This window comes from Cherax quadricarinatus, chromosome 71, assembly GCF_038502225.1.
Source record: "Cherax quadricarinatus isolate ZL_2023a chromosome 71, ASM3850222v1, whole genome shotgun sequence".
Lineage (NCBI taxonomy): Eukaryota > Metazoa > Arthropoda > Malacostraca > Decapoda > Parastacidae > Cherax > Cherax quadricarinatus.
The window spans coordinates 12,526,506-12,550,092 of NC_091362.1; the positions used below are offsets into that span (position 1 = coordinate 12,526,506).

At 41.4% G+C, this 23,587-nt stretch overlaps 1 protein-coding gene across 1 annotated transcript in view; it reads left to right on the forward strand.

The window, feature by feature from the left end:
• Nucleotides 1-20,774: 20,774 nt before the first annotated feature.
• The window catches only part of Sirt6 (sirtuin 6), a 44,553-nt gene continuing 41,740 nt past the window's right edge, over nucleotides 20,775-23,587 (forward strand). The window contains exons 1-2 of the mRNA XM_070100034.1: nucleotides 20,775-20,931; nucleotides 22,184-22,553. Coding sequence (XP_069956135.1) covers nucleotides 22,488-22,553 — 66 coding nt within the window. The 5' untranslated portion in view covers nucleotides 20,775-20,931; nucleotides 22,184-22,487. The remainder of the gene's footprint in view (nucleotides 20,932-22,183; nucleotides 22,554-23,587) is intronic.

Below are 23,587 nucleotides of genomic sequence, written 5' to 3' on the forward strand. Positions count from 1 at the left end.
TAGATAAACTTCAAGTCCAAGTATTGTCGTAAAATTCCAGTAGGTTTGTGACACAGGATTTCCCTTCCATAAAACAGTGCTGATTATCGTGTATAAGATCATTCCTTTCTAGGTGCTCCATCACTCTTCTGATAAAATTAACTATGACTCTGCATATTATACATGTCTGTGACACTGGTCTGTAGTTTAATGCTGTCTGTCTCCTTTCTTAAAAATTGTGACTACATTTGCTGTTTTCTACACCTCAGGGAGCTGCCCGTTTCCATAAATGTATTAAAGATTGCTATTAGTGGTACACACAGTGACTCTGCTTCCTCAGGACCCATAGAGAAATATTGTCCGGTCCCGTGTGTGTGTGTGTGTGTGTGTGTATACTCACCTAATTGTACTCACCTAATTGTGGTTGCAGGGGTCGATACTCAGCTCCTGGCCCCGCCTCTTCACTGATCGCTACTGGGTCCTCTCTCTCTCTGCTTCCTGAGCTTTGTCATACCTCTTCTTAAAACTATGTATGGTTCCTGCCTCCACTACCTCACTTGCTAGGCTATTCCACTTGCTGACAACTCTATGACTGAAGAAATACTTCCTAACGTCCCTGTGACTCGTCTGAGTCTTCAGCTTCCAGTTGTGACCCCTTGTCCCTGTGTCCCCTCTCTAGAACATCCTATCTCTGTCCACCCTGTCTATTCCCCGCAGTATCTTGTATGTCGTTATCATGTCTCCCCTGACCCTTCTGTCCTCCAGTGTCGTCAGTCCGATTTCCCTTAACCTTTCCTCGTACGACATTCCCTTGAGCTCTGGGACTAGCCTTGTTGCAAACCTTTGTACTTTCTCTAACTTCCTGACGTGCTTGACCAGGTGTGGGTTCCAGACTGGTGCTGCATACTCCAGTATGGGCCTAACATACACAGTGTACAGTGTCTTGAACGATTCCTTATTAAGGTATCGGAACGCTATTCTCAGGTTTGCCAGGCGCCCGTATGCTGCAGCGGTTATTTGGTTGATGTGTGCCTCCGGTGATGTGTTCGGTGTTATGGTCACCCCAAGGTCTTTCTCCCTGAGTGAGGTCTGTAGTCTTTGTCCACCTAGCCTATACTCTGTCTGCGGTCTTCTTTGCCCCTCCCCAATCTTCATGACTTTGCATTTGGCTGGATTGAATTCGAGAAGCCAGTTACTGGACCACATGTCCAGCCTGTCCAGGTCTCTTTGCAGTCCTGCCTCATCCTCGTCCGATTTAATTCTTCTCATCAACTTCACGTCATCTGCGAACAGGGACACTTCAGAGTCTATTCCTTCCATCATGTCGTTCACATATATCAAAAATAGCACTGGTCCTAGAACTGACCCCTGTGGGACCCCGCTCGTAACAGGCGCCCACTGTGATACCTCTTCACGTACCATGACTCGTTGCTGCCTCCCTGTCAGGTATTCCCTTATCCATTGCAGTGCCCTTCCTTTTACGTGCGCCTGATCCTCCAGCTTCTGCACTAATCTCTTGTGGGGAACTGTGTCAAAGGCCTTCCTGCAGTCTAGGAAAACGCAACGTGTGTGTGTGTGTGTGTGTGTGTGTGTGTGTGGCCTAATTAATGTCTGCATAAATAACTCATTAAGACTGTGACCGGATATAAACATGTAAAGAGTTCTTTACCACTGTAACTTGTTCAGGTATCAAAACTTTGCGGTGCAGTCCTTGGACGCATTATGTACCTCTGTAATCTTTTTATTACCACCCACAGGATGGGTATTGGATGCATAACAAAGATGTTAAACTAAACGTACCACTTGATTCTTGCTGCTAAACGTCCATTTCAACGTCTTGCTTCACATGGCTCACCACTTAAACTTGTCCACATTTCACTATGTCAGTTGTTTTTGACGTTGTACTCAATGTTAATGTTGTAACACTTGCAGTCCTTCAGATACTATTTATTAACATAAGGCTGGTTAGGTTTGTTAAGTTAGTTTAGGTGAGGTTAAATTAAGTTAGGTTAGGTTAAGTTAGGTTAGGTTAGGTTGCATTAGGTCTAATTGGGTTTGTTACGTTAGATTGGAATAGATTATTTAAACTTTAAAAACGAATGAAGAGAACAAAGTACTGAATTTTACAAGGGAAGCAACCGAGAAATAGCATTGTGGAGAGAGAGAGAGAGAGAGAGAGAGAGAGAGAGAGAGAGAGTGATGCTTGCAGTCTGTATCCTTCTCAAGGACATCTCTTCATCAAGCATCATTCATACCTCGGCTTAGACACACGTTTCCAACACTTTCTTGCGACAGACAATCAATGAATAAAATAAAACAACTGAAATGTATATAGTTCTCTTGTGCTCCATACATACGTTGTTTAACATCACATTAACCAGTCAAAATAATTCACACCTTAATTCCGTTTATATAGTTTTCGCTCTTCCTGTAACCGGATATAATCTTGTAAATAATTTATTACCATTGTTACTTGCTTATATCAAAATTTTGGTGCCTAATCCCTGGACCCATTATGCGCCTTTGTAATATTTTTAATACCGATCACAGGATGGGTACGGGGTACATAATAAAGATAGTAGATTAACATACCTTTCAGTTAATGCATCAACCTAATGAACTCTACTTGTGACATTAATAACATTTATATCACACCTTCCTGCGCTGGTATTGATGCTCAGTTTCCCTGGTGAAATGTTACTAAATATATATACTGTACTACCAAGGTCGCGCCACCTGTTTTGAGCACTGTTGATCCGCCTTGTTAAAGCCTCGGTGGGAGAGTTGGCGTTGTGTAGTCAATAACAGAGGCTCTACCATAATACCCCTCAAGGAAGGTTCCTTGATGTTGGTGAGGGGCTCTTGATTTAGGGAATTGGATCTGTGCTCCAGTTCCCCGAATTAAGCCTGAATGCCTTCCACATCCCCCCCCCAGGCGCTGTATAATCTTCCGGGTTTAGCGCTTCCCCCTTGATTATAATAATAATAATCTACCATAATACAACCATGTTCTCCAAGTACCCATTATTAGACATGAATATATAATGCAAACTATGTATATACAACAAGCTCATGACATCACTAACCTGATTTCATTCGTTTGTCTTGCCTTTCCTGTTACTCTCGTTATTCTATGTACAGATGTTACTCTCCCACTTGAAATTCAAATATTATCTCGTATCTACTAGTCGAGTGCACTATCCAGTGGCAGGTGGCAACTTCTTGACCTTAGGTGGCCTAACTCTCTCTCTTTCTCTCATCCCTTCCTTCTTCACACTTAGCATTTTAGTAAAATATTCCCACACTTTCCTCCACCTTACAGCAGCTTACAGTTACTCAAGACGGTTGCAATTACTTCACCTTCTGGGAACTACTGCCGGTGTTCGAAATGATGGTAGATAGCGGCGACTGTTGTTGTCGTGAGGTGAACGCGTTGTTAATACTGGCCTCGTTCTGGAGAGATGGTCCTCTCTTTCACTTACTCGGACAGGCTAAACCAATCCTTAGAACCAGTTCCAGTTGGTACATATTTCCAGCTTTCAAATGTGATTTGCATGGCCACCTCTCATCAGAGGTGTTTGTTGGCCCATATACACGATTACGTTATGTTTAGCTCATGCTTGTTGCGTTTAGGTTTGGTACGTGTATGCTGATGCCTCACAAAATGGTAAATGAAACCATGTCAGGTAGCAAAATCATGGATTTCCTTTTAAGTAACTCGTGATTTGCACTGTTACATCGAGTCCTTAATAACATGATCACTGGAGTCACAGTAACAGCATCAGAGCACAAACCATCAGTTTTAATTCAGTAGATAACGCAGGTGTATTCTGAGGCTCAGAATATTTGTAGAAAACCACAAGAAGGGAAAATTGTAGTTGGTAAAATTACTAATGTTCAGCATCAAAATTAGTAGCGTGTGGGAAGAGAGGTATAGAAAAGTTAATTTATGTGTATCAGCGCACAGAGGTATGTGGCCCCGTGGGTCTGAATACTGTATATCATATTACTGAGCTTGTATGCCGTGCCTGAGGGCGTTCATTCTGTGTACTATTCTGTTACTATTAAGAAATATCAAAGTATTTTATACATACAGTGGCATATTGCCAGCCATTCTGGGATAATATCCCGACTCTGCCTAGCACGATAAGAGACAACACAATAAGTGTCAGGGGCCCAAGACTGTTCAACTGCCTCCCAGTATACATAAGGGGGATTACCAATAGACCTCTGGCTGTCTTCAAGCAGGCACTGGACAGGCACCTAAAGTCAGTGCCTGATCAGCCTAGCTGTGGTTCGTACGTCGGGTTGCGTGCGACAAACAGTAACAGCCTGGTTGATCAGGCCCTGATCCACCATGAGGCCTGGTCACGGACCGGGCCGCGGGGGCGTTGACCCCCGGAACTCTCTCCAGGTATCTCCAGGTATTTTATATAACTCTTAAAGAACTAATAATAACATATAACTACACTGTAATGTTGTACTCACCTATTTGTACTCACCTATTTGTGGTTGCAGGGGTCGAGTCCTAGCTCCTGGCCCCGCCTCTTCACCGGTTGCTACTAGACCCTCTCTCTCCCCGCTCCATGAGCTTTATCAAACCTCGTCTTAAAACTGTGTATGGTTCCTGCCTCCACTACGTCATTTTCTAGGCTATTCCACTGCCTTACAACTCTATGACTGAAGAAATACTTCCTACTATCTCTCTGACTCATTTGTGTCTTCAACTTCCAATTGTGGCCTCTTGTTTCTGTGTCCCCTCCCTGGAACATCCTGTCCTTGTCCACCTTGTCTATTCCACGCAGTATTTTATATGTCGTTATCATGTCTCCCCTGACCCTCCTGTCCTCCAGTGTCGTCAGGCCGATTTCCCTTAATCTTTCTTCATAGGACATTCCCCTTAGCTCTGGAACTAACCTTGTTGCAAACCTTTGTACTTTCTCTAGTTTCTTGACGTGCTTTATCAAGTGCGGGTTCCAAACAGGTGCTGCATACTCCAGTATGGGCCTGACATACACGGTGTACAGTGTCTTGAATGATTCCTTACTAAGGTGTCGGAATGCTGTTCTCAGGTTTGCCAGGCGCCCATATGCTGCAGCAGTTATCTGATTGATGTGTGCTTCCGGAGACATGCTCGGTGTTATACTCACCCCAAGATCTTTCTCCTTGAGTGAGGTTTGCAGTCTTTGGCCACCTAGCCTATACACTGTCTGTGGTCTTCTGTGCCCTTCCCCTATCTTCATGACTTTGCATTTGGCAGGATTAAATTCGAGAAGCCATTTGCTGGACCAGGTGTCCAGTCTGTCCAGGTCTCTTTGAAGTCCTGCCTGGTCCTCATCAGATTTAATTCTCCTCATTAACTTCACATCATCTGCAAACAGGGACACTTCTGAGTCTAACCCTTCCGTCATGTCGTTCACATATACCAAAAATAGCACTGGTCCTAGGACCGACCCCTGTGGGACCCCGCTCGTCACAGGTGCCCACTGTGATACATCATATACAAGGCTATAAATTATTCCACACTGACAGGGTCAACAGGAAAGGTGGTGGAGTAGCGATGTATGTCAGAGACAATTTAAATTGTTGTGTTAGACAAGATATTAAATTAGAAGCGTCAGCCACTGAATCTGTTTGGTTACAGCTTCTCGAGGGCCGAGAAAAACTAATTTTGGGTGTGATTTACAGGGCCCCAAATCTTGATAGGGAGTGCAGTAAACTTCTATGGGACGAAATTCGTAAGGCATCTACATACGAAAATGTTGTGCTAATGGGAGATTTCAACTATAGACAGATTGATTGGAGCAATTTGACAGGAAATTTAGAGTCGGGTGACTTTCTTGATACGATCCAGGATTGTTTTTTAAAACAGTTTGTGACAGAGCCAACTAGGGGAAATAACCTCCTTGACTTGGTTCTTGCCAGTAGGGAAACACTAATTAATAATCTTGAGGTTAATGATGAGCTTGGGGAGAGTGATCACAAATCACTCAGTTTTAACATATCATGGAATTCCCCTAATAATGGCAATCAAGTCTCCGTCCCTGACTTTCGCTTGGCTGATTTCATAGGACTGAAAAATTACTTAGGTGGGCTGAACTGGAATGACCTGACTAGGGGTCAGGTAGGTGGTGATGGTTGCCGATATGATGCTTTCCAGGGCATAGTTCTAGCTGCTCAGTCAAATTATGTTCCAAATAGGGAAATCAGATCAAACAAAAATGATCCTAAATGGATGAACAATAGATTAAAATATCTGATTGGTCAAAAGAGAGGCATATATAGGCAAATCAAAAGAGGAGAGGGGCAATTAAGAAATCGATATATTCAGTTAAAGAGAGAAATAAAAAAGGGAATTAGAAAAGCAAAAAGAGATTATGAGGTTAAAGTTGCAAGAGAATCGAAGACTAACCCAAAAGGATTCTTTCAGGTATACAGAAGTAAGATCAGGGACAAGATAGGCCCACTCAAAAGTTCCTCGGGTCAGCTCACTGACAGTGATAAGGAAATGTGTAGAATTTTTAACACATACTTCCTCTCAGTTTTTACACAGGAGGATACCAGTGATATTCCAGTAATGATAAATTATGTAGAACAGGACGATAATAAACTGTGCACTATTAGGGTCACAAGTGACATGGTCCTTAGGCAAATAGATAAATTAAAACCTAACAAATCCCCAGGCCCTGATGAACTGTATGCAAGGGTTCTAAAGGAATGTAAAGAGGAGCTTAGCACACCTTTGGCTAATCTTTTCAACATATCACTACAAACTGGCATGGTGCCAGATAAGTGGAAAATGGCAAATGTGATACCTATTTTCAAAACAGGTGACAGGTCCTTAGCTTCGAACTATAGACCAATAAGCCTAACCTCCATAGTGGGAAAATTTATGGAATCAATAATTGCCGAGGCAGTTCGTAGCCACCTTGAAAAGCATAAATTAATCAACGAATCTCAGCATGGTTTTACAAAGGGACGTTCCTGCCTTACGAATTTATTAACTTTTTTCACTAAGGTATTTGAGGAGGTAGATCATGGTAACGAATATGATATTGTGTATATGGACTTCAGTAAGGCTTTTGACAGGGTCCCACATCAGAGACTATTGAGGAAAATTAAAGCACATGGAATAGGAGGAGAAATTTTTTCCTGGATAGAGGCATGGTTGACAAATAGGCAGCAGAGAGTTTGCATAAATGGGGAGAAATCAGAGTGGGGAAGCGTCACGAGCGGTGTTCCACAGGGGTCAGTGTTGGGCCCCCTGCTGTTCACAATCTACATAAACGACATAGATGAGGGCATAAAGAGCGACATCGGCAAGTTTGCCGATGACACCAAAATAGGCCGTCGAATTCATTCTGACGAGGACATTCGAGCACTCCAGGAAGATTTGAATAGACTGATGCAGTGGTCGGAGAAGTGGCAGATGCAGTTTAATATAGACAAATGCAAAGTTCTAAATGTTGGACAGGACAATAACCATGCCACATATAAACTAAATAATGTAGATCTTAATATTACGGATTGCGAAAAAGATTTAGGAGTTCTGGTTAGCAGTAATCTGAAACCAAGACAACAGTGCATAAGTGTTCGCAATAAAGCTAATAGAATCCTTGGCTTCATATCAAGAAGCATAAATAATAGGAGTCCTCAGGTTGTTCTTCAACTCTATACATCCTTGGTTAGGCCTCATTTAGATTATGCTGCACAGTTTTGGTCACCGTATTACAGAATGGATATAAATTCTCTGGAAAATGTACAAAGGAGGATGACAAAGATGATCCCATGTATCAGAAACCTTCCCTATGAGGATAGACTAAGGGCCCTGAAACTGCACTCTCTAGAAAGACGTAGAATTAGGGGGGATATGATTGAGGTTTATAAGTGGAAGACAGGAATAAATAAAGGGGATGTAAATAGTGTGCTGATAATATCTAGCCTAGACAGGACTCGCAGCAATGGTTTTAAGTTGGAAAAATTCAGATTCAGGAGGGATATAGGAAAGTACTGGTTTGGTAATAGAGTTGTGGATGAGTGGAACAAACTCCCAAGTACCGTTATAGAGGCCAGAACGTTGTGTAGCTTTAAAAATAGGTTGGATAAATACATGAGTAGATGTGGGTGGGTGTGAGTTAGACCTGATAGCTTGTGCTAACGGGTCGGTTGCCGTGTTCCTCCCTTGAGTCAATGTGACCTGACCTGACTAGGTTGGGTGCATTGGCTTAAGCCGGTAGGGACTTGGACCTGCCTCGCATGGGCCAGTAGGCCTTCTGCAGTGTTCCTTCGTTCTTATGTTCTTATGTTCTTATTACGTACCATGACTCGTTGTTGCCTCCCTGTCAGGTATTCTCTGATCCATTGCAGTGCCCTTCCTGTTATATGCACCTGATGCTCTAGCTTCTGCACTAATCTCTTGTGAGGAACTGTGTCAAAGGCCTTCTTGCAGTCCAAGAAGATGCAATCAACCCACCCCTCTCTCTCTTGTCTTACTTCTGTTATTTTATCATAAAACTCCAGAAGGTTTGTGACACAGGATTTGCCTTCCGTGAATCCGTGCTGGTTGGCATTTATACTCCTGTTCCGTTCCAGGTGCTCCACCACTCTCCTCCTGATAATCTTCTCCATAATTTTGCATACTATACACGTCAATGACACAGGTCTATAGTTTAGTGCCTCTTTTCTGTCTCCTTTTTTGAAAATGGGAACTACATTTGCCGTCTTCCATACCTCAGGTAGTTGCCCAGTTTCCAGGGATGTGTTGAAGATTGTGGTAAGTGGTACGCACAACATATCTGCTCCCTCTCTAAGGACCCATGGAGAGATGTTGTCCGGTTCCATTGCCTTTGAGATATCGATGTCCCTTAGCAGTTTCTTCACCTCCTCCTCATCTGTATGTATGTCGTCCAACACTTGTTGGTGTATTCCTTGTTGGTGTCCCCATCTGGTCTGTCCCCCCAGAGTCCTTCCTGTCTCTACTGTAAATACTTCCTTAAATCTCGTGTTGAGCTCCTCACATACCTCTTGATCGTTTCTTGTGAGTTCTCCACCTTCTTTCCTCAGCCTTATCACCTGGTCCTTGACTGTTGTCTTCCTCCTAATGTGGCTATACAGCAGTTTCGGGTCAGATTTGACTTTCGATGCTATGTCGTTTTCATACTGTCGCTGGGCCTCCCTCCTTATCTGCGCATACTCGTTTCTGGCTCTTCTACTAATCTCCTTGTTTTCCTGGGTCCTATGCCTCCTGTACCTTTTCCATTCTCTGTTGCACTTAGTTTTTGCCTCCCTACACCTTCGGGTAAACCAAGGACTCGTTTTGGTCTTCCTATTATTTCTGTTTCCCTTGGGAACAAAACTTTCCTCTGCCTCCTTGCACTTTGTTGCCACATATTCCATCATCTCGTTTACTGATTTTCCTACCATTTCTCTGTCCCACTGAACCTCCTGCAGGAAGTTTCTCATACCTGTGTAGTCCCCCCTTTTATAGTTTGGCCTGTCCCCTTCAGTTCCTGTTACCTTCTCCACTTGTAACTCTACTATATAGTCAAAACTCAGAGTTCATGACTAAAAACTTATTACTATTGTTCCGAATTCAACGAATTTCTTACTAGATTATCACTGAAACTTGTTTTGTTGACACAAATGTTTGGGCCCAGTCCGGGTCCAGGGGAAAAAGTTACAGAAAAAAAGTCACAGAAAAAAGTCACAGAAAAAAAAGAAGTCACAGAAAAAAAGTTACAGAAAAAAAGTCACAGAAAAAAGTCACAGAAAAAAAAGAAGTCACAGAAAAAAAGTCACAGAAAAAAAGTCACAGAAAAAAAGAAGTCACAGAAAAAAAAGAAGTCACAGAAAAAAAGTCACAGAAAAAAAGTCACAGAAAAAAAAGAAGTCACAGAAAAAAAAGAAGTCACAGAAAAAAAGTCACAGAAAAAAAAGAAGTCACAGAAAAAAAGTCACAGAAAAAAAGTCACAGAAAAAAAGAAGTCACAGAAAAAAAGTCACAGAAAAAAAGTCACAGAAAAAAAAGAAGTCACAGAAAAAAAGTCACAGAAAAAAAGTCACAGAACAAAAAGAAGTCACAGAAAAAAAGTCACAGAAAAAAAGTCACAGAAAAAAAGTCACAGAAAAAAAGTCACAGAAAAAAGTCACAGAAAAAAAGTCACAGAAAAAAAGTCACAGAACAAAAAGAAGTCACAGAAAAAAAGTCACAGAAAAAAAGTCACAGAAAAAAAGTCACAGAAAAAAGTCACAGAAAAAAGTCACAGAAAAAAAGTCAGAAAAAAAGTCACAGAAAAAAGTCACAGAAAAAAGTCACAGGAAAAAATGTCACAGGAGAAAAATTAAGAATACAAACGTAAGGTAACACTAAATATACTTGTAATATGTCATGATGTTATGTAAGATGTTTTCAATCTATATGTCATATATTGTCAATAAATGCCTGATTTAAATATTTTTGTTTCATTTACCTGGAGTTTACCTGGAGAGAGTTCCGGGGGTCAACGCCCCCGCGGCCCGGTCTGTGACCAGGCCTCCTGGTGGATCAGAGCCTGATCAACCAGGCTGTTACTGCTGGCTGCACGAAAAAACCAACGTACGAGCCACAGCCCGGCTGATCAGGAACTGACTTTAGGTGCTTGTCCAGTGCCAGCTTGAAGACTGCCAGGGGTCTGTTGGTAATCCCCCTTATGTATGCTGGGAGGCAGTTGAACAGTCTCGGGCCCCTGAGACTTATTGTATGGTCTCTTAACGTGCTAGTGACACCCCTGCTTTTCATTGGGGGGATGGTGCATCGTCTGCCAAGTCTTTTGCTTTCGTAGTGAGTGATTTTCGTGTGCAAGTTCGGTACTAGTCCCTCTAGGATTTTCCAGGTGTATATAATCATGTATCTCTCCCTCCTGCGTTCCAGGGAATACAGGTTTAGGAACCTCAAGCGCTCCCAGTAATTGAGGTGTTTTATCTCCGTTATGCGCCTTAAGAAATTGAATAAAAGTTGATTTTTTTTTACATATGGGTATGTGTCACGCCATCTTATATAAATTATGTTGTCAACGTGTACTAGTCATGTTCTGTCAGTTAATAACTGATTTAAAATATTTTTTTATCACTTTTGTTGTTCATGGTATTTAAATAAAATGTGACTTTTTTCCTAACCAAAATTGTAACTTATTTTCTGTGACTTTTTTCCAGACGCCCCCATTCCTTGGACCCATTATAAGAACAAAAAAAACATAAGAAGGAACACTGCAGCAGGCCCATGCTAGGCAAGTCTAACTCACCCACCACCTACTCATGTACTAGTCTAACTTATTTTTGAAGCTATATTGAAAGTCTAGAGCCGATCGGAAGAGGCTTTCTCTAGTTATCACAGTGACCAATACATAGCAGCATACATAGCAGAATACATAGCAGCATACATAGCAGCATACATAGCAGCATACATAGCAGCATACATAGCAGCATACATAGCAACATACATAGCAACATACATAGCAACATAAATACAACATACATAGCAACATACATAGCAACATACATAGCAACATAAATAGCAACATACATAGCAACATACATAGCAACATACATAGCAGCATATGTGTAGATCACCTACTTTAACCCAAGAAAGTCAGACAAAGTGACTGATTTCCACTGTGGTCCTTGAAAAAGGTTATTGACAATAAGATTTGGTGTTCCCAGGAGGTCACCCATCCAAGTACTAACCAAACCCAATGTTGCTTCGCTGATAACATCTGAAAATCATCAGTGTATACAAAATTGCTAAAATCAGTGTTAATTTTTTTTGCTGCAAATTTTGTCGGAATTATGAAGCAAAACCAGTATGATAGCTAGAAAGGAAAGCTATCAAAGTTTTTAATACCAAGAGTAGGTGGTCAGGCCTCAACATTTTCCACTGCAAAATGATTAAGAAATGAGAGGGTTACCTGATCATGTCAAGGCCACTTTTAATATAAAACACTTTAAGAAAAAAAGCCAAAGAATCTGAAATTACAGAAAGAGAAACAGGGATATCTTGAAGTATTGTTAAAATATTCATAATGTCCTTTATCTGATGTACTCATTTTATGCTAATTAACTTTTATTGACGTCTTTAAGAAGATAAATGGTATAAAATCCGACACGATGGAAAAATAGACACCAGTGCAGTATAATACGATCCTTTACTTACAACGTTTCGCCCTAACAGTAGGCTTGTATTACGTCACAAAACAAATCTGTTTGAGACTTGATAAAGCCAACTATGTGGGCGAAACGTTGTCAAAGAATAACATTATAGTGCATGTGAAATTTTCCAACATCATCAAGGCTAGAGGATCAAACGGCATCTATGCATGTCTGCATAAAAATAAAAATATTAAACAATATAACACGAGAAGTCATCCTAGGTTCAAGTATGTATGAGGCAGACACAGTGCTGCTGCCCACCTTAAGCAAGTTTATTTAGATACAGATACATATAATTACAATTATCATACCTAGTAATATATGTATGAGTAAATTACCTAGGATAACTCCCAAAAGAAGTCAAAGTGACTTATTTCCATTGGGGTCCTTGTAATATCTGCCAATAATCATGTTGTACACTACATGTGTGTGTGTACTCTGCTGTTTGTAGTTGCAGGGGTCGATTCACTGCTCTTGGCCCCGCCTCTTTGTTAGTCGCTACTAGGTCCACTCTCCCTGCACTGAGCTTTATCGTATCTTTTCTTAAAGCTATGTATGGATCCTGCCTCCACTACATCACTCTCCAGATTGTTCCACTTCCTGATAACTCTATGGCTGAAGAAATACTTCCTAACATCCCTGTGACTCTTCTGTGTGACTCTTCTGTGTGTGTGTGTGTGTGTGTGTGTGTGTGTGTGTGTGTGTGCGTGTGCGTGTGCGTGTGCGTGTGCGTGTGTGTGTGTGTGTGTGTGTGTGTGTGTGTGTGTGTGTGTGTGTGTGTACTCACCTATTTGTACTCACCTATTTGTGGTTGCAGGGGTCGAGTCCTATGACTCTTCTGTGTGTGTGTGTGTGTGTGTGTGTGTGTGTGTGTGTGTGTGTGTGAGTGTGAGTGTGCGTGTGTGTGTGTGTGTGTGTGTGTGTGTGTGTGTGTGTGTGTGTGTGTATGTATGTGTACTCACCTAGTTGTACTCACTTAGTTGAGGTTGCAGGGGTCGAGTCCGAGCTCCTGGCCCCGCCTCTTCACTGATCGCTACTAGGTCACTCTTCCTGAACCGTGAGCTTTATCATACCTCTGCTTAAAGCTATGTATGGATCCTGCCTCCACTACATCGCTTCCCAAACTATTTCACTTGCTGGCTACTGAAGAAATACTTTCTAACATTCCTGTGATTCATCTGTGTCTTCAACTTCCACCTGTGTCCCCTTGTTGCTGTGTCCCATCTCTGGAACATCCTATCTTTGTCCACCTTGTCAATTCCTCTCAGTATTTTGTATGTCGTTATCATGTCCCCCCTATCTCTTCTGTCTTCCAGTGTCGTCAGGTTGATTTCCCTTAACCTCTCCTCGTAGGACATACCTCTTAGCTCTGGGACTAGTCTTGTTGCAAACCTTTGCACTTTCTCTAGTTTCTTTACGTGCTTGGCTAGGTGTGGGTTCCAAACTGGTGCCGCATACTCCAATATGGGCCTAACGTACACTGTGTACAGGGTCCTGAACGATTCCTTATTAAGATGTCGGAATGCTGTTCTGAGGTTTGCAAGGCGCCCATATGCTGCAGCAGTTATTTGGTTGATGAGCGCTTCAGGAGATGTGCCTGGTGTTATACTCACCCCAAGATCTTTTTCCTTGAGTGATGTTTGTAGTCTCTGGCCCCTAGACTGTACTCCGTCTGCGGTCTTCTTTGCCCTTCCCAATCTTCATGACTTTGCACTTGGTGGGATTGAACTCCAGGTGCCAATTGCTGGACCATGTCTGGAGCCTGTCCAGATCCCTTTGTAGTTCTGCCTGGTCTTCGATCGAGTGAATTCTTCTCATCAATTTCACGTCATCTGCAAACAGGGACACCTCAGAGTCTATTCCTTCCGTCATGTCGTTCACAAATACCAGAAACAGCACTGGTCCTAGGACTGACCCCTGTGGGACCCCGCTGGTCACAGGTGCCCACTCTGACACCTCGTCACGTACCATGACTCGCTGCTGTCTTCCTGACAAGTATTCCCTGATCCCGTGTCCGACTAAACCTTTACAAAAATTCAATGTATGTCAAAGGTCCTAAAATCTGGAATACCCTACCTGAGAACTCTAGAACTGCAGACACATTCATCACCTTCAAAACTACCATTAGAAAACATCTTATCTCCCTGATACACCCCGTCAACTAACTACACGAATACCACCTGGTGGTTCACACTTACACTCGCTCACTCATTTGACCATAAACAGAAATATTAATCTCAGTCTTAAAATAATGAATCCTGTGATATTCCAATACTAAAACTATATACTGTGCCAAAACAAAAGCATTCACATTGCTAAACTCACAAACTAGTATTTAGTCACTTAGCCATAATACCAACTTACCTCATAATTTGTAATATTTTACAATTAAGAATAAAACTAAGTATGCCCGAAATGCCTAGCCATGCTAAGCGTTCTAGTGGTACACTCTGTAATCACAATTTTACTACATGTAAACCAAACAATAACCAAATTTCTGTATACTCAGCATTGTAATCCTTATAGAGAATAAACTTTGAATTGTAGTGCCTTCCCTGTTATCCCTGCTTGGTCCTCCAGTTTTTGCACCAATCTCTTGTGTGGAACTGTGTCAAACGCCTTCCTGCAGTCTAAGAAAACGCAATCAACCCACCCCTCTCTCTCTTGTTTTACTGTTGTCACCATGTCATAGAACTCCAGTAGGTTTGTAACACAGGATTTCCCATCCCTGAAACCATGATGGCTGCTGTTGATGAGATCATTCCTTTCTAGGTGTTCCACCACTCTTCTCCTGATAACCTTCTCCATGATTTTGCATACTATACATGTCAGTGACACTGGTCTGTAGTTTAGTGCTTCATGTCTGTCTCCTTTTTTAAAGATTGGGACTACATTTGCTGTCTTCCATGCCTCAGGCAATCTTCCTGTTTCGATAGATGTATTAAATATTGTTGTTAGGGGTACACATAGTGCCTCTGCTCCCTCTCTCAGGACCCATGGGGAGATGTTATCTGGCCTCATTGCCTTTGAGGTATCTAGCTCGCTCAGAAGCCTCTTCACTTCTTCCTCGGTTGTGTGCACTGTGTCCAGCACTAATAATAATATCTTTATTTACTACAAGTACATGTACAAGGTATACAGTCCTAGCTGACAACAATGACATACTACTATATAGAAACTCCCTTGTTATGCTCTGCATTTCGGGCAAATTAGGTCAGTGTCCCGGGATGCGACCCACACCAGTCGACTAACACCCAGGTACCCATTTTACTGATGGGGAACATAGACAACAGGTGGAAAGAAACACGTCCAATGTTTCTACTCTGGCTGGGAATCGAACCCAGGCCCTCGCCGTGTGAAGCCAGAGCATTAGCCACCAGGCCACCAGAGCCCTACTAGGTGGCGTGCCCCACCTCTTCGTCTTTCTGGAGCCCCTTCTGTCTCCTCTGTGAACACTTCTTTGAATCTCTTGTTGAGTTCCTCACATACTTCACGGTCATTTCTTGTTGTCTCTCCTCCTTCCTTCCTTAGCCTGATTACCTGGTCCTTGACTGTTGTTTTCCTCCTGATGTGGCTGTATAACAGTTTCGGGTCAGATTTGGCTTTCGCTGCTATGTCGTTTTCATATTGTCTTTGGGCCTCCCTTCTTATCTGTGCATATTCGTTTCTGGCTCTACGACTGCTCTCCTTATTCTCCTGGGTCCTTTGCCTTCTATATTTCTTCCATTCCCTAGCACACTTGGTTTTTGCCTCCCTGCACCTTTGGGTGAACCATGGGCTCGTCCTGGCTTTTTCATTATTCCTGTTACCTTTGGGTACAAACCTCTCCTCAGCCTCCTTGCATATTGTTGCTACATATTCCATCATCTCATTAACTGGCTTCCATGTCAGTTCTCTGTCCCACTGAACCCCGTTCAGGAAGTTCCTCATTCCCGTGTAGTCCCCTTTCTTGTAGTTTGGTTTCATTTGTCCTGGCCTTCCTGCTTCTCCCTCCACTTTTAACTCAACTGTGTATTCGAAGCTTAAAACCACATGATCGCTGGCCCACGGGGTCTCTCATATGTGATGTCCTTGATATCTGCACTACTCAAGGTGAATACTAAGTCCAGTCTTGCTGGTTCATCCTCTCCTCTCTCTCTTGTAGTGTCCCTTACGTGTTGGTACATAAAGTTTTCCAGTACCACCTCCATCATCTTAGCCCTCCATGTATCTTGGCCCCCCATGTGTGTGTGTGTATGTGTGTGTGTATGTGTGTGTGTGTGTGTGTGTGTGTGTGTGTGTGTGTGTGTGTGTGTGTGTGGTTAAAATCATAGTGAGTTATTATGTAGACATGAATTAAGTCGTGAACATCAGTGATTGGAAATAGGGTAGTTGATGAGTGGAACAGTCTGTCTAGTAGGGTTATTGAAGCTAAAACCTTGGGGAGTTTTAAGTTTAAATTGGATAAATACATGAGTGAGAGGGGTTTAGATTTATCAGAGCTTATTGTTAGGGAAGCACTGAAAGTGGGTTGGGTAAATATTTTGTGTTTCTTTCCACCTGTTGTCTATGTTCCCCACCAGTAAAATGGGTACCTGGGTGTTAGTGGACTGGTGTGGGTCGCATCCTGGAACACTGACCTAATTTGCCCGAAATGTTCAGCATAACAAGTGGCTTTCTATATAGTAGTATGTCATTGATGTCAACTAGGCCTGTTTACCTGGAGACCTGGAGAGAGTTCCGGGGGTCAACGCCCCCGCGGCCCGGTCTGAGACCAGGCCTCCTGGTGGATCAGAGCCTGATCAACCAGGCTGTTGCTGCTGGCTGCACGCAAACCAACATACGAGCCACAGCCCGGCTGATCCGGAACTGACTTTAGGTGCTTGTCCAGTGCCAGCTTGAAGACTGCCAGGGGTCTGTTGGTAATCCCCCTTATGTGTGCTGGGAGGCAGTTGAACAGTCTCGGGCCCCTGACACTTATTGTATGGTCTCTTAACGTGCTAGTGACACCCCTGCTTTTCATTGGGGGGATGGTGCATCGTCTGCCAAGTCTTTTGCTTTCGTAGTGGGTGATTTTCGTGTGCAAGTTCGGTACTAGTCCCTCTAGGATTTTCCAGGTGTATATAATCATGTATCTCTCCCTCCTGCGTTCCAGGGAATACAGGTTTAGGAACCTCAAGCGCTCCCAATAATTGAGGTGTTTTATCTCCGTTATGCGCGCCGTGAAAGTTCTCTGTACATTTTCTAGGTCGGCAATTTCACCTGCCTTGAAAGGTGCTGTTAGTGTGCAGCAATATTCCAGCCTAGATAGAACAAGTGACCTGAAGAGTGTCATCATGGGCTTGGCCTCCCTAGTTTTGAAGGTTCTCATTATCCATCCTGTCATTTTTCTAGCAGATGCGATTGATACAATGTTATGGTCCTTGAAGGTGAGATCCTCCGACATGATCACTCCCAGGTCTTTGACGTTGGTGTTTCGCTCTATTTTGTGGCCAGAATTTGTTTTGTACTCTGATGAAGATTTAATTTCCTCATGTTTACCATATCTGAGTAATTGAAATTTCTCATCGTTGAACTTCATATTGTTTTCTGCAGCCCACTGAAAGATTTGGTTGATGTCTGCCTGGAGCTTTGCAGTGTCTGCAATGGAAGACACTGTCATGCAGATTCGGGTGTCATCTGCAAAGGAAGACACGGTGCTGTGGCTGACATCCTTGTCTATATCGGATATAAGGATGAGGAACAAGATGGGAGCGAGTACTGTGCCTTGTGGAACAGAGCTTTTCACCGTAGCTGCCTCGGACTTTACTCTGTTGACGACTACTCTCTGTGTTCTGTTAGTGAGGAAATTATAGATCCATCGACCGACTTTTCCTGTTATTCCTTTAGCACGCATTTTGTGCGCTATTACGCCATGGTCACACTTGTCGAAGGCTTTTGCAAAGTCTGTATATATTACATCTGCATTCTTTTTGTCTTCTAGTGCATTTAGGACCTTGTCGTAGTGGTCCAATAGTTGAGACAGACAGGAGCGACCTGTTCTAAACCCATGTTGCCCTGGGTTGTGTAACTGATGGGTTTCTAGATGCGTGGTGATCTTGCTTCTTAGGACCCTTTCAAAGATTTTTATGATATGGGATGTTAGTGCTATTGGTCTGTAGTTCTTTGCTGTTGCTTTACTGCCCCCTTTGTGGAGTGGGGCTATGTCTGTTGTTTTTAGTAACTGTGGGACGACCCCCGTGTCCATGCTCCCTCTCCATAGGATGGAAAAGGCTCGTGATAGGGGCTTCTTGCAGTTCTTGATGAACACAGAGTTCCATGAGTCTGGCCCTGGGGCAGAGTGCATGGGCATGTCATTTATCGCCTGTTCGAAGTCATTTGGCGTCAGGATAACATCGGATAGGCTTGTGTTAATCAAATTTTGTGGCTCTCTCATGAACTTATAGTAAATAAAGAAATTATTATTATTATTATTATTTGCTAAATGTAATAACATCCCGTCTAAGTTCCTAAAAGATGGTGCTTCTGAACTGTCAATCCCTATTGCTCACATAATAAATCTATCAACCACCACTAATACCATACCGGAGGGGTTCAAGGAGGCCAGAGTTACTCCTATCTTCAAGAAAAATAATAGGTCTGATGTAAGCAACTATAGACCTGTTAGTATACTCAGTATAATATCTAAAATTCTGGAGAGGGCGGTGTATTCTCAAGTAGTTAAGTACCTTAATGACAACAGCATTCTCCATAGCTATCAATCGGGCTTTAGAAGATCCTACTCAACCGATACCTCCCTTATTAATCTGATGGATTACCTGAGAACTGAAATGTCAAAAGGGAACCTCATAGGTATGGTAACCTTAGACCTGCAAAAGGCCTTCGATACTGTCAACCACAATATATTATGTAAGAAACTTCAAGCTATCGGTATAGGTTCTGTAGACTGGTTTAAGTCCTACCTTAGCAACAGGAGACAAATAGTCAAAATCAACAAAACGGAATCAGAACCCCTGCCGATAACATGTGGAGTTCCCCAAGGTAGTATTCTGGGTCCCTTACTATTCTTATGTTATGTCAATGATATGCCTATCAGTGTCAAGTGCGAACTCCTACTGTATGCAGATCACAGTGCTCTGTTAGTGACAGGTAAAGACCCACAAGATATTGCTAATGTTTTAACACTGGAACTGGAGTCCTGCAGCAAATGGTTAGTAGACAACAAACTATCATTACACCTAGGGAAAACTGAAGCCATTCTCTTTGGAACGAAACATAAACTGAGAAGGGTAAATAATTTTAATGTTCAGTGTAATGGGGAGTCCATCACTTTGGTTTCATCAGTTAAATATCTGGGAATCCCCTTTGACCCATGCATGTCAGGAGAATTGATAGGGAACAGTGTAGTAAAGAAAGCGAATGCCAGAGTGAAGTTCCTGTATAGACAAGCACAGTGTCTACCTACTGAGGCTTGCAGGACCCTATGTCTAGCCCTTATACAATGCCATATGGATTACGCTTGCTCTTCTTGGTACTCTGCCTTGACAAAAAAAAACTGAAAGATAGACTGCAAATCACCCAGAACAAAATCGTAAGATTCATCCTGGGGCTGGGACCAAGAGAACATGTAGGCCAGGATGAATTACAGCAGTTGGATATGCTGAATGTTGAAGACAGAGTAAAACAACTGAAGCTAAATCATGTTTATAAAATTGCTCACGAACAGTGTCCAGAATATCTTGCTGTCAATTTTGTCAAGGTTGGGAACCAAAGCAATCATAGTACTAGGGGGAGAGAGCACAACTTTGTAGTACCCACAGTCAGTGGCCAGGCTTCAAACACCTTTTATTGTACAGCAATAAAGGAATGGAACAGACTACCCACAAATGTCAAGGCCAGTCATAGCTTGAACCAGTTCAAGAAGACTGCCAAAAAGTGTCTGATGAATGAAGCAACAGAAAGGGAGGGGAATGATTTTCTATTTTTTTAGCTAAAATACGTGTAAATTTTAGCTTATCCCTAGTAATGACCCTCGTATTGTAGATAGTCGTAATGACCCTCGGGTAGTAGATAGTTTTAATGACCCTCGTATTGTAGATAGTCTTAATGACCCTCTTGTAGTATATAGTCTTTTTAGTAAGAAAATAAGATGTTAACTTCATTATAGAATAATAAGAAAATATTATAACCTTTATATTATAATAATAAGGTAAAAGGACCCCAATGGAAATAAGTCACTCTGTCTGACTTTTTTGGGTTATCCTAGGTTCTCTACACATATGTTGCTATGTATGATAATTCTATGTAACTGTATTGTGTATACCTGAATAAATTTACTTACTTACTTACTTACTTAATAACAGCTCTCTTCCCCATGACACTCGTCAGTATACATCCGTCCGCACGGACTTCAACGGCCTGGGTCAAGCCGGTTACTAACTCAGTACTGTGGACGTCCTGCACTGCTGGGGTGTAGTGTGGGGTCCATTTGACCTAATTCGAAACTTTTTTTTGTTCCTATTTCTATTCGCGATGGAATTTTTGTTCCTTTCTCATATGCCTTCCAACTTTGTATATTATTTCCTCCCCAAAAACTAGGAAATCAGGGCTAATGCGGCGTGAGTTATGGTGACCCTATAAACCCTAACAAAGGTAAAATATAAAAAAAAGAAAAAGCTATCATTCATACAAGCCAGAGGGAAGTCAAGCGGCCAATACTGTGCATAGACATCAGCTAGGAAGAAGTCAAGGGACCAGTGTGGCACAAACATCACTCAGAGAAGTCAAGAGGCTAGTTCAGTTACATATTTGTAGTTACCCAATGGAAATAAGGCTGGCTTTTTTTAGGGGGTTATCCTAGGTAATCTACACATGCTGCTGTGTATGATAATTAATGGAATTGTATTTATGTATACCTGCACCTTAATAAACTTACTAGCTATAGACGCAAAGTTATGATGGTGACTCGCCTTCAGTAATAATAATAATAATAATAATAATAATAATAATAATAATAATAATAATAATAATAATTTTTTATTTCTACAAGTCCATGTACAAGGCATACATACCATAGGTGACATCAGTGACATACTGTATAGAAAATGCTCATTGTGCAGAGCATTTCGGGCAAATTAGGTAATTTTTGTTCCAGGATGCGATCCACACCAGTCGACTAACACCCAGGTACCTATTTTACTGCTAGGTGAACAGGGACAGCAAATGTCTTAAGGAAATACATCCTAATATTTCCACTTGCACTGGAGGTCGACCCCCAGACCTCAGTGTGTGAGCTGAGTGTGCCAGCCAACAAGCTATGGGTATATTTGTTCATTTAATTTATAAAATTTCCCATAGATTAGCATTTAATTTATAAAATTTCCCATATATTAGCATTTAATTTATAAAATTTCCCATAGATTAGCATTTAATTTATAAAATTTCCCATAGATTAGCATTTAATTTATAATATTTTCCATAGCTGTAGTATTTAATTTATACAGTATCCCTTACATGTAGCATTTAATTTATAAAATTTCCCATAGATTAGCATTTAATTTATAAAATTTCCCATAGATTAGCATTTAATTTATAATATTTTCCATAGCTGTAGTATTTAATTTATACAGTATCCCTTACATGTAGCATTTAATTTATAAAATTTCCCATAGATTAGCATTTAATTTATAAAATTTCCCATAGATTAGCATTTAATTTATAATATTTTCCATAGCTGTAGTATTTAATTTATACAGTATCCCTTACATGTAGCATTTAATTTATAAAATTTCCCATAGCAATAGCAGTTATTACTTCCTTTTTTAATTCATTCCATTAATCTACCACTCTATGAAGAAAATACGTACCTTTGACTCTATTCTTTCCTCAATTTACAACCATACGTGGTTATCATGTCTCCTCTTCCTTCTATCAACCATCTTCAGTGTCATCTGCCTTTCTTCTAAACTGATATCTTACTTTTGTAAATATTGTGTAGATAATTTTTGAACCTTTACTAACTATCAGTGTGTTCTTTTTTTAGGAATGGAAACCACACCACCGCTGGCTATTCCCATTTTGGTGTAGCAGTCAAGAGGCCATTGTGCTACATAGGCATGAGCCAGGGAAAAGTCAAAGGACAAGCAGGGTGTTAAGACTATCAGCCAAGAATTTCTGAGGCCAGTGGTACAAAGAGAGAAGTCAAAACCAGTGTGGTACATAAACATCAGCCAGAGAGAAGTCAAAAGCCAGTTTGAGAGACATCAGCCAGAGAGAAGTCAAAAACCAGTTTGAGAGACATCAGCCAGAGAGGTTAAAATCCAATTTGATATACAGGAGAAGTCAAAATGTCATGCAGTTATGCTGAAGGACTCAGCAAATATGAAAACAAAGGAAAACTTGGATTACCTGAGGTAATTAAGGGGCAAATAGTTTATTTTTAAATGGTTGCAAATTTTAAAAGTTTTTTGAAGTTTCTTTACCCTGGTGAAGAGCTCTTCATACAAGGAATTAGAGCTGTATTTCCATTCCTTATATCAAATAAACCTTCTAAACCCTTCAGGTTTAGAGCTTCCTCCATAAATTTAATAAAAAAAGCTTTATGTTTGCTTAGGTAAATTCTGCAGTATACAATAGTAAAATATATATATATATATAATATATATATATAATATATATATATAATATATATATATATAATATATATATATATAATATATATATATATATATATATATATATATATATATATATATTTTTTTTTTTTTTTTTTTTGAACAAGTCGCCCGTCTCCCACCGAGGCAGGGTGACCCAAAAAAAAGAAAGAAAATCCCCAAAAAGAAAATACTTTCATCATCATTCAACACTTTCACCACACTCACACATTATCACTGTTTTTGCAGAGGCACTCAGAATACAACAGTTTAGAAGCATATACATATAAAGATACACAACATATCCCTCCAAACTGCCAATATCCCAAACCCCTCCTTTAAAGTGCAGGCATTGTATTTCCCATTTCCAGGACTCAAGTCCGACTATAAGAAAATAACCGGTTTCCCTGAATCCCTTCACTAAATATTACCCTGCTCACACTCCAACAGATCGTCAGGTCCCAAGTATCATTCGTCTCCATTCACTCCTATCTAACACGCTCATGCACGCTTGCTGGAAGTCCAAGCCCCTCGCCCACAAAACCTCCTTTACCCCCTCTTTCCAACCCTTTCGAGGACGACCCCTACCCCTCCTTCCTTCCCCTATAGATTTATATGCTTTCCATGTCATTCTAGTTTGATCCATTCTCTCTAAATGACCAAACCACCTCAACAACCCCTCTTCTGCCCTCTGACTAATGCTTTTATTAACTCCACACCTTCTCCTAATTTCCACACTCCGAATTTTCTGCATAATATTTACACCACACATTGCCCTTAGACAGGACATCTCC